The sequence below is a fragment of the Ictidomys tridecemlineatus genome, chromosome 6 (genome assembly GCF_052094955.1).
Source record: "Ictidomys tridecemlineatus isolate mIctTri1 chromosome 6, mIctTri1.hap1, whole genome shotgun sequence".
Lineage (NCBI taxonomy): Eukaryota > Metazoa > Chordata > Mammalia > Rodentia > Sciuridae > Ictidomys > Ictidomys tridecemlineatus.
Window position 1 is genome coordinate 167,813,233 of NC_135482.1, and position 15,078 is coordinate 167,828,310.

At 39.4% G+C, this 15,078-nt stretch overlaps 1 protein-coding gene across 1 annotated transcript; it reads right to left on the reverse strand.

Annotated features, from left to right (window-relative positions):
* Positions 1–744: 744 nt before the first annotated feature.
* LOC144365136 (sperm motility kinase 2B-like) lies at positions 745–2,298 on the reverse strand. The gene has a single exon (XM_078015947.1). The coding sequence runs from the start codon at positions 2,296–2,298 to the stop codon at positions 745–747; it is 1,554 nt and encodes a 517-aa protein (XP_077872073.1).
* Between the last annotated feature and the right edge of the window lie 12,780 nt (positions 2,299–15,078).

A 15,078-nucleotide genomic window follows, 5' to 3' on the forward strand; every position in this document is an offset into this window, starting at 1 on the left:
CCAAAGGTAAGTAAATCCTTGTGGGTGCACCTTGCCTTAATGGATAATTGCATCCATAGGATGAACTGACCCTCCAGTCCTGAAATCCTGAGTACTCTGTCCCATAGCAACAGTCATGACAATTTTGAGTGAGGCGGCTGCATGGCAGGTTCTGAGGCACCCAGCCACTGCTGTACTGGCCAACTCTTCCTTCCCTACCTTCCCTACACACAGTATCATGAAGATGCCCTGGAACACTGAGGTCTTCCATGCCTTCTTGGAGGTATTCCTCGTCACCATGGTCACCAGCTAAAGGTCATGTCTACAATGGCTCAATGGGAGAGACTCCATGCACACTGGATCAACAGAAGCCAGTCTGTACTAGGTGAAAGCAAGTGAATGTTCTACACTGGCTCAAGACAAGTGAGTCCTCATCTATTCTAAGGGCAAGGGAGTCTACACTGTAGAGGGAGGCACAGTGGTCCAGGCCTGGGAGATGATGGCTGGTGGGACCTGACCCACCCTGAGGACCCTCTTTTCTTGGAGAGCAGACCCTCATTTGAATCAGAGCATTTTTCAAAAATTTCGCAATAAAAATTTTATTATACAATTTGTCCAAAAATCAATGTATCAAGAAACATGTCCGAAGAACGGGAGAAGGGAAAGGGGGCAGGGCAGGGTGAAGTGTCCCAGGCAGAAGAGTGTCTGGTGTCTTCGGCAGGTGGGGGCAGAGGAATCGCAGGCTGGCCACTGGTCCTGTGTGGCTCAGCTCTCCACTTCGAACTCGGAGCCAGAAAAGGTCTCCTGATCCGGCTCTGGCTCACTTTTCCTGCGAACCCTTGGAAACACTCTATTGCGGACACGGACACGTGGCATGCAACAGCACAGTCTTTGGACACAGTTAGCGATCCTCCTGGTCCAGCTCTTCCTGGGTTCTCGGGGTTGCTCTGGGGATACATCTTGGGCGGAACTGCTGCGGACTGTCTCTACTAACCTGACCAGGCGCTTCCAGCGGTTGGGCAAGTAGGAGAGCGAGCTGGACTGGGAGGCTTCGTCAGGAGGCGGGGCCTCAGCAGGCTGCAAGTCCAGAGGAGGAGCAGGCAGGCTGGCCCTTCTGATGCCCACCTGCCCTGGCTGTTTGGCTTCCTCAGGCAGCTGGTGCTTATGGGGCAAGGGCAAGGCTCCAAGGGCAGGCTCACTCGTGCTCCTCGTGGGGAGCACAGGGCCCTGGGAAAGGCCGGCAGGACAAGAGGAAAGCCGAAGCCTGCGAGGCACAGGCTTCGCTGGGTACATGCGCTCTCCCCCCTGGCTCTTCTGGTGCTGCAGAATCAAGTAGTTGGCCATCCCCGCATCAAACTTTCTCTTGGCCAGAGATAGCCAGGTTTGGTATGGATCGAGACCATGGTCAACCAGGAGCGCCATTATTTGGGGGTCTGGGTGTTTGGGAAGAGCCTCACTACACTGTTGGGGTACACGCTCCCCACCCTGCTTCAGCCATGGGTGCCGAGAGATTTGCTTGACTGTGGGCCGCTTCGGGGGCTTCACGGTCAGTATGCTGTGGATGAGCCTTCGGGCTCCCACAGGCACTGAGTCAGGGACCTGGTACCTGGCGTGAGTGATCCGCGTCAGCAGGTCCTCAGAGGAGGTGGAGTCAAATGGGAGGCTCCGTGTCAACATAAAATACAAGATGACCCCCAGGCTCCAGACGTCCATCGGGGGTCCCTCATACTCTTGCCGCAAGACACCTTCAGGGGCAAGGTATGGGAGTGTGCCCCAGACCCGCCTCAGCTTCTCCCCAGCGCTGAACCACGTGGCGGCACCAAAGTCGATCAGCTTGACTTGGCCTCTGGTATCCAGCATGATGTTCTCTGGCTTGAGGTCTCGGTGCACGATGCCCTTGTCATGGAGGTAGCCCACGGCACCCACGATCTGCCTGAAAACCCTCCGGACCTCCTCCACCTGCATGCCACGTGTGATGTGATCAAGCAGTCGTCCCCCACCTACGTGCTCCATCACCATGTAGATGGTGCTCTCGGTGCCAATCACGTGAAACAGCTGGACCACGTTGGGGTGCTCCAGACTCATCATGATCTTGGGCTCGTTGAAGGCCGGAATGTTCTCCACTTCCAGTGCCAGGGCTTTCACTGCCACCTGTGCCCCTGAGAGGCGATGGAGGGCTAGGCTCACCTGGCCATACCCACCACGCCCGATGACCTTCAGGAACTCATAGTGCTCCATGAAGGCTGCCACGCTGCAGGAGCCTGGCACCTGCAGTGCTGCTACTCTACTCTCACTACTCTCACTACTCTGGCTAAACATCCTAAGCAGGAACACCAACTAAGGATGCTACCTTAAAAAAAAATAACAAGCCAAAACAACAAAGCAAAACCAAAAACCAAAACAAAGCAAAACAACAAACCCAAATCAAAAAACCAAAAGCCAAAGACCACAGCACCAACCACCAACCACCAACCACCAACCACCGAATACCAACCACCAACCACCAAAAGCACTAACTATCTGGGAGTCCGACAGGTCACCACCAAGAGCTTCCTGTACTTGTGGACAAAAACCCAGCCCTGGCCACTTTCTTATATACCCGCTGTTTGAAGATTCCTCACAATGGCTCCTTGTGAGGTCAGAGCAAGAAAAGGACCAATCATGCCTGGCCTAAACCCTCAGTGGTCATCTCCCTTTGGGGCCTCAGAACTATTTCCATGTCACAACAAGAATACAAGTGGACTCCATTTTTTTTTTTTTTTTTGCTTCCATTAGTTATGGAGACTGATATTTGTTTACAAGTTAAAAGGACTTGTCATTTCAATTCTAAACATTTCTAATAATTCTGGGCTTCTGAAGACCTTATCATATCCACATTCAAGGTATCCAATTTCTTTTTCTTCCAAATCATTGGTGTCAAAGTAGAGTAGCACTTGGCTCCCATTGTGATACTGAAACAACATAATCTGTTCCCTAAGCACAGTCTTAACACCTATGGGGTTAAGAGGGAGGAAGGCTTCATCCTAATTGCCCCATACACTCCTACCTAGGAATTCTCATTGGAAACTCTGGAATTCAAAAAAGAGTGGGTTGATATATTCAAAGTGATATGAAACAAAATGTGGACGCCAAGAATCCTAGAACCAGCAAAAGTGTCCTTCCCACAGAGAGAAGAAATGGAGGTCTTCCCAGATGAACGGGTATCTTGCTGCTGCTGTAACAAAATACCTTGGAATGGGTAATTTATTGGTAGTATATCACTTCTCCCAGTTCAAAATCAGAACATTTTGTGGCCATATCCTCACATGATGAAAGGGGAAGAAGTTTTGAACCCAATCCCTCAAGCACTTATTTTTTATTTTTTATTACTTTGGCTGAGGGGACATACTGGTGATTGATCCCAGGGTCTCAAACATATCAGTCAAATTCTCTAACACTGAGGTACATCCCCAGCCACTTATTTATTTATATATTTATTTTGAGACAAAATTTTGCTAAGTTGCTCAAACTGGGCTTGAATGTGGGATCGTTCAGCCTCAGTAAACAGAGTACATAGGCTTACAGTCTGTTAAAATTTGGACATAAGTCCCCTCACCCCCAAACTCCTATATTCATGCAGAAATAGTGCTAAAATTATTGGAATGTGGAACCTGTAACCTAACTAGAGCGTTCGTTCAAGTTTCAGTTCAGGTTGTAACTGTAGGCAGGTGAGGTGCGGCTGGAGGAGCTAGCTCACTGTGGTCATGCCAGGAAAGCTCCTACTTTCCTGTGATCCCTTCCTGTCTCTCTGCTTCCTCACTGCCATGAGAGGAACAGCTTTCCTCCACTGGGCCTTTCCCTCATAGTGCACTGCCTCACCTTGGACCCAGAGAATTGGAGTTGGCCATCTATGGACTGAGCCCTTGGGATCACGTGCCCATCCTCTACTTTGTTTTTTATCAGAGGTTTGGTTAGAGTGAAATCAAAGATAACAGACTCATACATTTGTGTAGTGAGAAGTGGGGACGTTCCTCTGAATAAACTGATTGTGTGGATCAGAAACCTTTGACCCACAAAGACTTTGTAAGACTTTGAAATAGTGAGCTCGAAAAGCTTTAGATTATTGTAAGAAGAGTTGAACAGGGATTCTGGTGTTCAGATGACCAGAATACCAACAGAAATGCAGACCTGGCTCATGAGCTTTCAGAAGGAAATAAGGACCCTATCAGAAGTTGGACTACAGGCTACTTGTGTTATAATCTGGCAAAACATTTGATTATTTATCTAATTTCTTTCTTCATTAACATCTCTACTCAAATGTTTTCTTCTTGAAAGTTCTACACAAGTGACCTTATTTAGTATTTCAGTAAACCCTATCCCATCCCATTATTCAATAATTTTCTACTTCATTCTACTTGTGCTGCTTCTTCCATGTATGTTGTCACATAAATGTAATGGTAACCTAGAAATATTATCATAAAGCACGATATAATGTATCACTTTTAAGTTAGTTCTTGATCTTCCTCTTCTCCTAGAATATAAACAAATCTCTGTTGTACAGCCCATTATAGGCATCCAAGAAAAACAAATTGTTGAATGAGTGAATGAATGAAAGTTTAAACAGAAACAAAATAAAAAGTGTACAGACATACAAATAAACGATTTGAAACCTAAGTTACAAAGTTTGAACTTAGCCATGTTTTGAGCCCCCTTTTTTTATTCCAAGAAATAGTGTTTGATTTCATACAGAATATGGTTTTGTCATATGAAGGACATTACATTTTGAAAGGATGTTTATATAAAGGAACCAGAGATCCGATGCTTCATTCAAATTGATGGAGAAAAAAGAATAGCTTAAAAACATTTTACAAGAAAAATATCTTTTTGACAATCTCATAGAGTCACTGAAAGTAAATGAACCAAATGCAAAGAGGTAATATCCTGAGCAGAAAGCTATAGATAATGGAAAGATGAGGTATGGCAGTGGCAGTGAACCAATTAGACTTTAAGTGTTAAATTGGGCTTAAGAAGTGAGACTTACAAAATATAAACTAAGACAAATAAGGCAAAATACACATCAAGTAATTGTATCTTTCTTTATAGTATTTTTAAATGTTTTTATTTGTTCTTTATAGATATACGTGACAGTAGACTACTTTGATATATTGTACATACAAAGAATATAACTTATTCTAGTTAGGATCCCATTCTTGCAGTTGTACATGATGTCATGTATTTATGTATGAATATAAGTAAGTTATGTCAATTCATTATACTGTCTTTCCTATTCCTATCCCCACTCCTTTTCTTCCCTCCCATTTGGCTAATTCAATGAACTTCTATTCTTCCCCTACCAACCATCCCTTGTTGTTTGTTAGCATCCAAACATCAGAGAGAACATTTGGCCTTTGGCTTTTGGCGATTGGCTTATTTCACTTAGCTTGATATCTGCAGTTCCATCCATTTACTAGCAAATGCTATAATTTCATTCTTTTTTATGGCTGAATATTATTTCATTGTTTAGTATACCACATTTTCTTTAGCCATTCATCTGTTGAAGGGCACCTAGCTGGGCTCAATAGTATCTTTATTGTTAGGTGAGCTCCATAAACATTGGTGTGGCTGCATCACTACGGTATGCTGATTTTGAGTCATCTTAGTATGTACTGAGTAGTGGGATAACTGGGTCAAATGGTGGTTCCATTCCAAGATTTCTCAGGAAGCTCCATTTTGCTTTTTCTAATGGTTACCCCAATTTGCAGTCCCAGCAGCAACGTATAAGTGAATCTTTTTTCTCATCCTCTTCCACATTTATTGTTACTTATATTCTTGATCATTGCCATTCTGACTGGAGTGAGATGGAATCTCCATGTGGTTTTGATCTGCATATCCCTAATGGCTAGAGATGCTGAATATTTTTTTCATATATTTCTTCACCAATCTTTCCTTCAAGTGCTATTTCAGTTCCTTTGCTCATTTATTCATTGGGTGATTTGTTTTCTTGGTGTTAAGTTTTTTTTTTTTTTAATTCTTTGTATATCCTGAAGATTAGTGTTCTATCTGAGGTGCAGGTTGCAAAGATTTTCTTTCATTCTCTAGGCTTTCTGTTCATGTTCTTGATTGTTTCCTTTGAGGTGAAGAAGCTTTTTAGTTTGATATTATCCCATTTATTTATTCTAGTATCATTTTTAGTAAGAAAATTCCCATCCATTATCTTTTATTGCTTAATATATGTTGTTCCAGGATCTCCTGGCTTTGAGAGTGTGTGTTGAAAAATCTGCTGAGATCTGAATTGGTCTTTCCTTATAGGTCATTTGATTTTTCTCTCTGTGGCCTTTAAAATTATATCCTCAATCTGTATGCTAGTCTTGTTGATTATAATGTGATTTGGGGTAGATCTGTTGTAATTTTGTACTTTTGGTGTCCTATAGGCTCTTTTTTATGCTTATATCTTTTAAAAATACCTTTATTTTATTTATTTTTATGAGGTGGTGAGGATCAAACCCAGGGCCTCACACATGCTAGATGAGCACTCTACCACTGAGTCACAACCCTGACCCCTTCTACAGGCCTCTTGTATTTGATTCTCCAATTCTACCTCTTTCTTCATATTTTGGAAATTTTCTCATATTATTTCTTTGAAGAGATTGTGCATTCCCTTGGTTTGAATCTCTGAAGTTTCCTCTATCTCAATAAATCTTAAAATTGGTCTTTGGATGGTATTCTATAATTCTTGGATATTCTGTTCATGGTTTCTTACCATCTTCACTGTGAGATCAACCGTATGTTCGAGATTGTATATTTTGTCTTTATTGTCTCAGGTCCTGTCTTCCACATGATCTAGTCTGTTGGTGATGCTATCTATTGAGTTTTTTAATTGGCTTATTGTTTCTTTCATTTCAGTAATTTTTGTTTGTTTCTTTTCAATATCTCTATCCTTTTCTGAAATAAATCCATTGCAACTTGCATTTGCTCACTTATCTCTTTGTTGTGATGATCAATGGTTGCCTGTATTTGTTCTCTTATCTCTTTGTTGGAGTAACCAATTTTTGCCTGCATATGCTCTCTTACATCATTCTTTAATTTTTAAATCATTTTATTTATGTATATTCTGAACTCCTTCTCTGACATTTCAACTACCATACTACCTATGGATCCTATTGTTTGTAGCATCTTGGTTTGTTTGGAGTACTTTCCTCCCTTGGTTTTTCTTGATGTCAATGTGTCTAATTCTCTTCCAGTGTAGACCCAAGGTATTACAGCTTCTGCCCTATTGTCTTACAGTTTCCCTACAGGTTACCAATACCTCCTACTTAAGGGAGAGATCAATATTACGGCACTCATTGTACCCAACGTGCAGCCTTATATCAGCTTCTATATTTACATTTGCAGTTTATTCACTAAAATCAGAAATGATGAGTTTGGTTATCTTCTATCATATAGTCAATCAGTTTGCATAATGATTTACAGTTTTTGATGGTGGAAGGGGGACTGGAGCCTTGGCTGAGATATTTATCAAGTAGGATGTGAGAACATGGAGAGGTTATTAGATTATATGACTAGTGAGAGGGGAATCATTCTTGTTGGCTGTTAGTAGTAGAAACAAAAGATAGGCAAGCCCATGCAAGACTCCCTGTTACTTCAGCAATTGGATAACTGTTAGCATCTCTAGTACAGAATCTAATAGGCATGGTGCAGCCAGGTCCTCAGAGACCTTGGTGATGTCTTATCAGTTCTGTTGTCCTTTGATAGAAGCAGCGATATCCCAGTTTCTTGTTGGGAGCAGCCTGAAGCCTATATGTACCCATCAGATAGAACACTAATCTCTATAATATATAAAGCACTCAAAAAACTTAACACCAAAAGACAAATAACCCAATCACGAAGTGGGCCAAGGAACTGAACAGATGCTTCTCAGAAGAACATACACAATCAACAAATATATGAACAAATGTTCAACATCTCTAGTAATTAGAGAAATGGAAATCAAAACTACTCTAACATTTCATCTCTCTCTGGTCAGAATGGCAGCTATCAAGAATACAAACAAAAATAAATGTTGAAAAGGATGTGGGGAAAAAGGCACACTAATACATTGCTGGTGGGACTGCAAATTGTTGCAGCCAATCTGGAAAGCAGTGTGGAGATTCCTTGCAAAACTTGGAATGGAACCAGCATTTGACCCAGCTATGCCACTCCTTGGTTTATAGCCAAAGGACTTAAAGCAGCATACTACAGGGACACAGCCATATCAATGTTTATAACAGCACAATTCACAATAGCTAAATTGTGGAACCAACCCAGAGGCCCTTCAATAGATGTATGGATAGGGAAAATGTGGCATATATACACAATGGAACATTACTCAGCATTAAAAGAGAATAAAATCATGGCATTTGCAAGTAAATGGATGGAGTTGGAGAATATAATGCTAAGGGAAGGAAGCCAATGCCAAAAAAAACCAAAGGCCAAATGTTTTCTTTGATTTGAGGGTGCTGACTCAAAATGGTGATGGATTGGGAGAGCATGGGAGGAAGGGAGGAACTTTAGATAGGGCAAAGGGGAGGGGGAATGGGGAAGGGAGTAGGAAAGACAGTGGAATGAGTTAGACATCATTACCCTAAGTACATGTGTAAAGACAACAATGGTGTGAAAATACTTTTGTACAAGTAGTGACTTGAAAAATTGTGCTGTATATGTGTAATATGAACTGAATTGCATTGTCTATCATTGTATATAACAAATAATATTGTAATAAAGAAAAAACAGAGGAAAATGTTTGCACATATCCATTTAATTACACAGAATGGAAATTTTCGAAGGCTAAACTATAAAATATAAACATTGAGCTTATAAGTGAAAAGAAAATCTAACATTAGTAATTGTAAGGGATCTTTATTCACAAATAGTGAGTTGACAACTGTAGCAGCAAGGCAACCTGACAAGGAAGGCGTGCCGAGGATGGCTCCAGAGGCAACCATGAAAGAAACTGTAGAGATTTTGAAAATGGAGTGAGTCAGTGTGAGGGAAACCATGTTAATCGGAGCAAGGGAATCCAGGGGCAAAAGGCTTCATGGGAAGCAAATCAGGAGGATGCTTTCCATGCTGAACTACTGAACTTCTAGATCTTGTCCAGTAGAGGAGGCTTCCCCAAATATAAGTTTGGGATAAGAGCTCTGATTAGAACATTGAAATATCTACACATTCCTGACCTTGAAAGGCCAATTATCTGTTAAATGATGACTTAATTTTCATTTCCACTGATGTCATAAAGCACCATCTCTGGTGGCTGAATCAGCATCCCCAGCAACTGTTCTCCTAACCTACCCTTAGTGGTGAGGTGTGGACCATCTCTCTGAAGAATTTAACTTAATTATTTGAACTAAGACGATGGTTTAAAAACTTACACCATTTTCCAGAGAACCAAACTCTTAAAAGTCCAACAACTTATAGCATGCTAAGGCATTGTAGAGTTCATCCCTATGCATCTTTTCACCCTGTAAAGTGTAAAAGTGTTTCTGGAATAGAATAAAGTTCTAATGGTTAGCACACACATATTTGGAAAAAATACCAAGTAGCAAACTTTAAGAAAAAGAAACTTGTCTCAGCAATTAAAACCTTTAAGAGGATATCAGGAATGAGAGCACCACATATAAGCATTTGTAGGTCAAGAGTCACCCTGTCTTGGGAATCTATGCAAACCTGAACTGTATGAAGGAAACAAGAAACACTTCATTCAACAACAACAACAACAACAAAAATGGACTACCTTTGATATAAGCGGATGATGAATTATAGGTGTAGATCCAAAGGAACACTTGAAATTCAGTCATATTATTTGTTTCATTTATCTGTTGTAGAGAAAGATCAAGGTTCTGGCTGCCTATGGGAAAAAAGATACAGAGCACAACTAAACTGGCATTGGTTTTCATAAACTACAGCAACTGCTAGGGCTTCTGCCAGCTGCTCACAGTGATCACAGTTTAGCGGGTATTGGGCACCAAGTGTCATTGTCAGCTCTTCACTTGTTCACTCAGTTGTTGTTTTGCATTCTCTACTTTGGTCTGACAGGGAGATGAATAAAATGGAGGGAAAAAGTAAGAATAACAACTTATTATTTAAGAAACTACAAACTCCAAAACCAGCAGAAAGTTCCGGCATCTGCAAAATGTCCACCTCAAGGATTTAGGGTGATGGAGATATTTAGCTCTAAAGACAGAGGGACAGATGGACAATAGATTAGACAGAAATATATGATTATCACAATAGCTAAAATGTGTAAGCAACCTAGATGCCCTTCAATAGATGGATGCATAAAAAATGTGGCATATATACACAAGGGAATATTACTCAGCAATAAAAAGAATAAAGTCATCACCAGAATTTATACTAACCAGCTCTGACTTTAAAAACAAAAATGTCTTTGCAATTTTGCTTATATCATTATTATCAGAGTGATCAATAAGAAGCAATGCTGCTGCTTATTTTTTAGTAAAATAAGCTGCCAAAAGTCAACATGGAAGCTTTCTTCTTCTCAAATCAGAATCAGAAACACCTTGTTTTGGAAAATTCACATTGTAGAAGCCTTTAAATTTTGCCTTATAAAAGGCTTTTGTGTCTCCTAGAGAGTCAAACGTAGGGTAGTCTAAGGAGCTGAGTGCATTCTGAAAGGGAAAGATCACAATATCCAGTGCCTTTCACCCCATGTTTGCAAACTTAGAGAAACAGTGGGAATGAACTAATAAGGTCACAGCAAATTTTCTAGCATGAAAAGTCTCCGAAAAGGAATGAATTCACCACAATAGTAGAGAACACCTGGCCTTGTGATCTGGGTCTAACATAAACCATATCAGGAGGGCTTGTCTTGACCCAGGCATGAAACCAAATTTGCAGCCTTCTGCAGCTCCATCTGCCTGGCATGTGGCCGTACTTTGGGAAATGAGATCCAATAAATAAGCCAAAATCTTGGATCTCAGTAGGATCCAAAATAATCTCTGCATCATCTGAACTGGGCAAGTATTGCTAAGTTATAGTGGATTGATGTTTAAAATTATTGTTGTGACAACATGATTAAGAAATGCCAGTGGTTCTGAAGAAACATTCCAGTTCTCTTGCTTCACTTTGCTATTGAAAATATGACTGGAAGCCCTCAATGAAGAGCAAGTAAGTGCATACCATGTCTGGACAACTCAAGGAAGAAAAGGGAAAGAAACTTCAGAAAGTTTGAGCTCTCTCATTTAGGAAAAAAAATGGCTGATGAATTGCATAACTAATGGACAAATGAAAAAAGTGCAATTATATTTACCTACTGGATTGATTAGTGAGTACCAAGGCACACACTCCTACCATTAGTCAGGATTTGAGGAAGCATTCTCCTGATGCTTTGTTGTTGTCAATTTTAAAATCGGATCTCTCAATTATATTGATGAAATAGGATATCCAGTCCTCCTGCATAAATGTAAATGAATCAAATTTCTATATCCTTAGTATATAACATATAGCTAAAGACATAGAGATCAAAAGGGAAATTGGACATTAAGAATTTTAAAGATCAATATAGATCATTATTCAACACATGAAAAATGTTCTTACCAAGTTAGGAAGCAAAGGACTTTAAAAAATATGGAGGTACTGTGTTACTCAGCTTTCCCTCGTTATAACAATCGGGAGCATGGGAGACATGATGAACTCTAGATAGGGCAGAGGGTGTAGGAGGGGAAGGGGGGGGCTATGAGGTAACCATAAGGTAATTAATAATTGTGGAATGTGGTAAGCATTACTATCCAAAATACATGAAGACAGGAATTGGCGTGAATATACTTTGTAAACAAGGAGATATATGAAAAATTGTGCTCTATATATGTAATAAAAATTGTAATGTGCTCTGCTGTCATAAAAAATATGGTCAAAAGTGCCCTTGAATGAGCAGCCTGCCCGCTCTGTCATACAGAACCAAGAGCTTGACCTACTCCTTTATGACACCATCTTTGGTAGTTACATCATAATTCAGTCATTTGTTAAGGGGAGCCGTGATTGGTAGGTGTGGGATTAGAACCTCAACAATTGCTTTGGAAGGCATAATTTAACCCATAACACTCTCTAATCCTACTTTTCTCAGAATTTTTTCCATTGGTATTGAATTTTGTCATGTGATATTTCCACATCAATCCATGCAATCATACAACTTTGTGGGCTTGTCCTGAAGTACATATCCTTGACGGGTATGCTCTTGTAAATTCCTCCTGCCTAATGACCCAATGATCTTTCACTTAGTCCACCTTTAGACTTCCTTGATCCATAGGTTACATGGAAGTGTGCTTATTTTCCAAAGTTTTACTATTTTTTGTTTGAGTCCTTTGTGATGAAAGAACACAACAAGTATAGTTTTAATTCTTTTCAATTGGATAATTTAAACTAAATAAACAACTGGATTTAGAATTCAGTTGCAAAATGTTACCAATAGATTAAACCACTTTGAAAATAGATTTTCAGTGTGGTCTAAACAAAAAAGTACATAATTTTGAAAATAGAGTCAAAATAAAGATGCAAAGAGACCATTGGCAGAATGTTCCAGAAATCAGAGACAGTTTGCAGGTAACAAACTTAAGAATCATTGTGGTTGAAGACTCCTGAAATGTGAACTAAAGAAATACACAATCTTCTCAATGAGTATGAGAAAAATTTTTAAATCATAGGAACAAGATGAAATCCACACTCAAGACGCATATAGAATTTCAAATAGGCGCGAGCAAAAATCATTCTCTCCAAGATACATTATAATGAAAATGCCTAATAGAAAAATATATAGAAAAGTGCCTAATAGAAAATGCCACACAAAAAAATACATCAGGTCACATTCAGAGGTAAACCCATTTGGATTTCAACTGATATCTCAACATAGACGCTAAAAGATAGGAGAGCATGGAAAGATACATGCTAAGTCTTGGAATAAAACAGCTTCCAAACAGGATTAGATCCTTCACAATAAGCAGAAACCAAAATAATTTGTAACCAGGTAGTCTGCACTGCCAAATGTCCTTGATGGAATATTTCATGCAGAGAAAATACATAAAAATAAAAGAGATGAATACAATAGAATAGTCCCATTAAAGGATAACCAAGTTTGAATTTAGCATTAGAAATAAATTGAAATGGCAGGAAATAAAAATCATCTTTCTATAATAATAATGAAAGCAAAACTCATATTAGCAGTTTGCATTAAAAAAAAACAATACAAAGCAACATGTTGCCTACAAAACACTCACCTTAGAGACAGAGATATGCATGAAAATGGAAAAAGCAAGGAAGCAGGGGTAGCTCCTCTAATGTCAAAGTAGACTTCAAGTCAAAATTAATTAAAGGAGACAAAGAAGATTTCTTCAAACCGGCGAGGGGAAAATCCAGCAACAAGATATACTGATAATAAATATTTATGCTCCAAACAACTGTGCTTCTGCATACAGAAAGCAAACTCTTATCAATATAAAGAAGGAAATAGATCAAAATACAAAATTACTGGGGGATTTAAACAAAACTCTCTAACCATTACATATGTCATCTAGACATAAAGATTATTTAGAACTAAAAATATTTCAAAAACAATGAATTAAATGGATCTTAAAGACATCAATAAAATATTTCATTCATTGACAAAGCAATTCACTTTGTAATCACATCTGTTTTAGAGGAAATGTTATCAGTTTTTCTCTGTTCAGAATAATGTTGGCCTTTGGTTTGTCATATATAGGCTTTAAGATGTTTAGGGAAGTTCCTAATATGAATAGTCAATGTTAGGAAACACAAATAAAGACAGAGTCCTCCTTGCATAGTTAATAATGGATGAAATATAATAAAGGAATAATAAAGGAATTCCAGCACCTACAATTCAACATTAAATGCTACACATTCACAAGAGAAATGAATTGTAGAAAAGAAACCTTAGAAAGAAATCAGAATAGAGATATAACAAAAATCTATGTGACAGAGTGAAGACAACTTATATAATGTTTTTAAAAAATATAGAAACCCATTGCTAAAAATTTAAGTTCTCTTCACACTGTCATAGATTTTTGTTAACTTTTTTTAAAAAATATATAATATACCAAAAATACCATAGAGCTAACTAATGTTACAACTCAAGGTCATAGAGAAAAAAATAATCTAATAATGTCACACATCAAGGTCACAGAGAAGAAAATTAATCAGTTGAAGACATGCAGAAATCAATGTAACAAACCACATAATTAGAATTCAGAACAAGAATCACAGGATTACATTGATAGATATGAAGATGCATTTGCCAAAGGCCACTACCCATTCATTTTTATAACAAGAGAAACTAAGGACAGAAGGAACTTCCCTCGACATCTTAAAGTCTGTATATGACAAACCAAGGGCCAAGATCATTCTGAATGGAGAAAAACTGAAAACATTTGCTCTAAAACCAAGAATAAGGAAAACATGTCCATTCTCCCCTCACCACTATGATTCAACATAGACCATTAACTGTATCCAAACTAATTAGGTAAGAGAAAGATATTACCAAATTAGCAGGATAGAAGATCAACACACGTAGAAGAGTCAATTTCCTTTACTCCAATAATGAATCTGCTGCAAAGATGTTCCATAACTTCAAAAAAATTATGAAAATTAGAAATGTAACCAAGGAGGTGACAGACCTCTTGGTTACAGACCACTACACAAAGATGACAGTTTCACATAGTATACATTTCTGACCACAAAGGGCAAGAGCCGGAAGCTGGTGTCAGTGTAGCTCCTGGTGCCAGACCAATGGACATGTCAGAGAAACAAGGTACCCAGGCTGTCACCTTTGACAAGCCTAGGAATAGAATCCAAAGGTAAGTAAATCCTTGTGGGTGCACCTTGCCTTAATGGATAATTGCATCCATAGGATGAACTGACCCTCCAGTCCTGAAATCCTGAGTACTCTGTCCCATAGCAACAGTCATGACAATTTTGAGTGAGGCGGCTGCATGGCAGGTTCTGAGGCACCCAGCCACTGCTGTACTGGCCAACTCTTCCTTCCCTACCTTCCCTACACACAGTATCATGAAGAATGCCTGGAACACTGAGGTCTTCCATGCCTTCTTGGAGGTATTC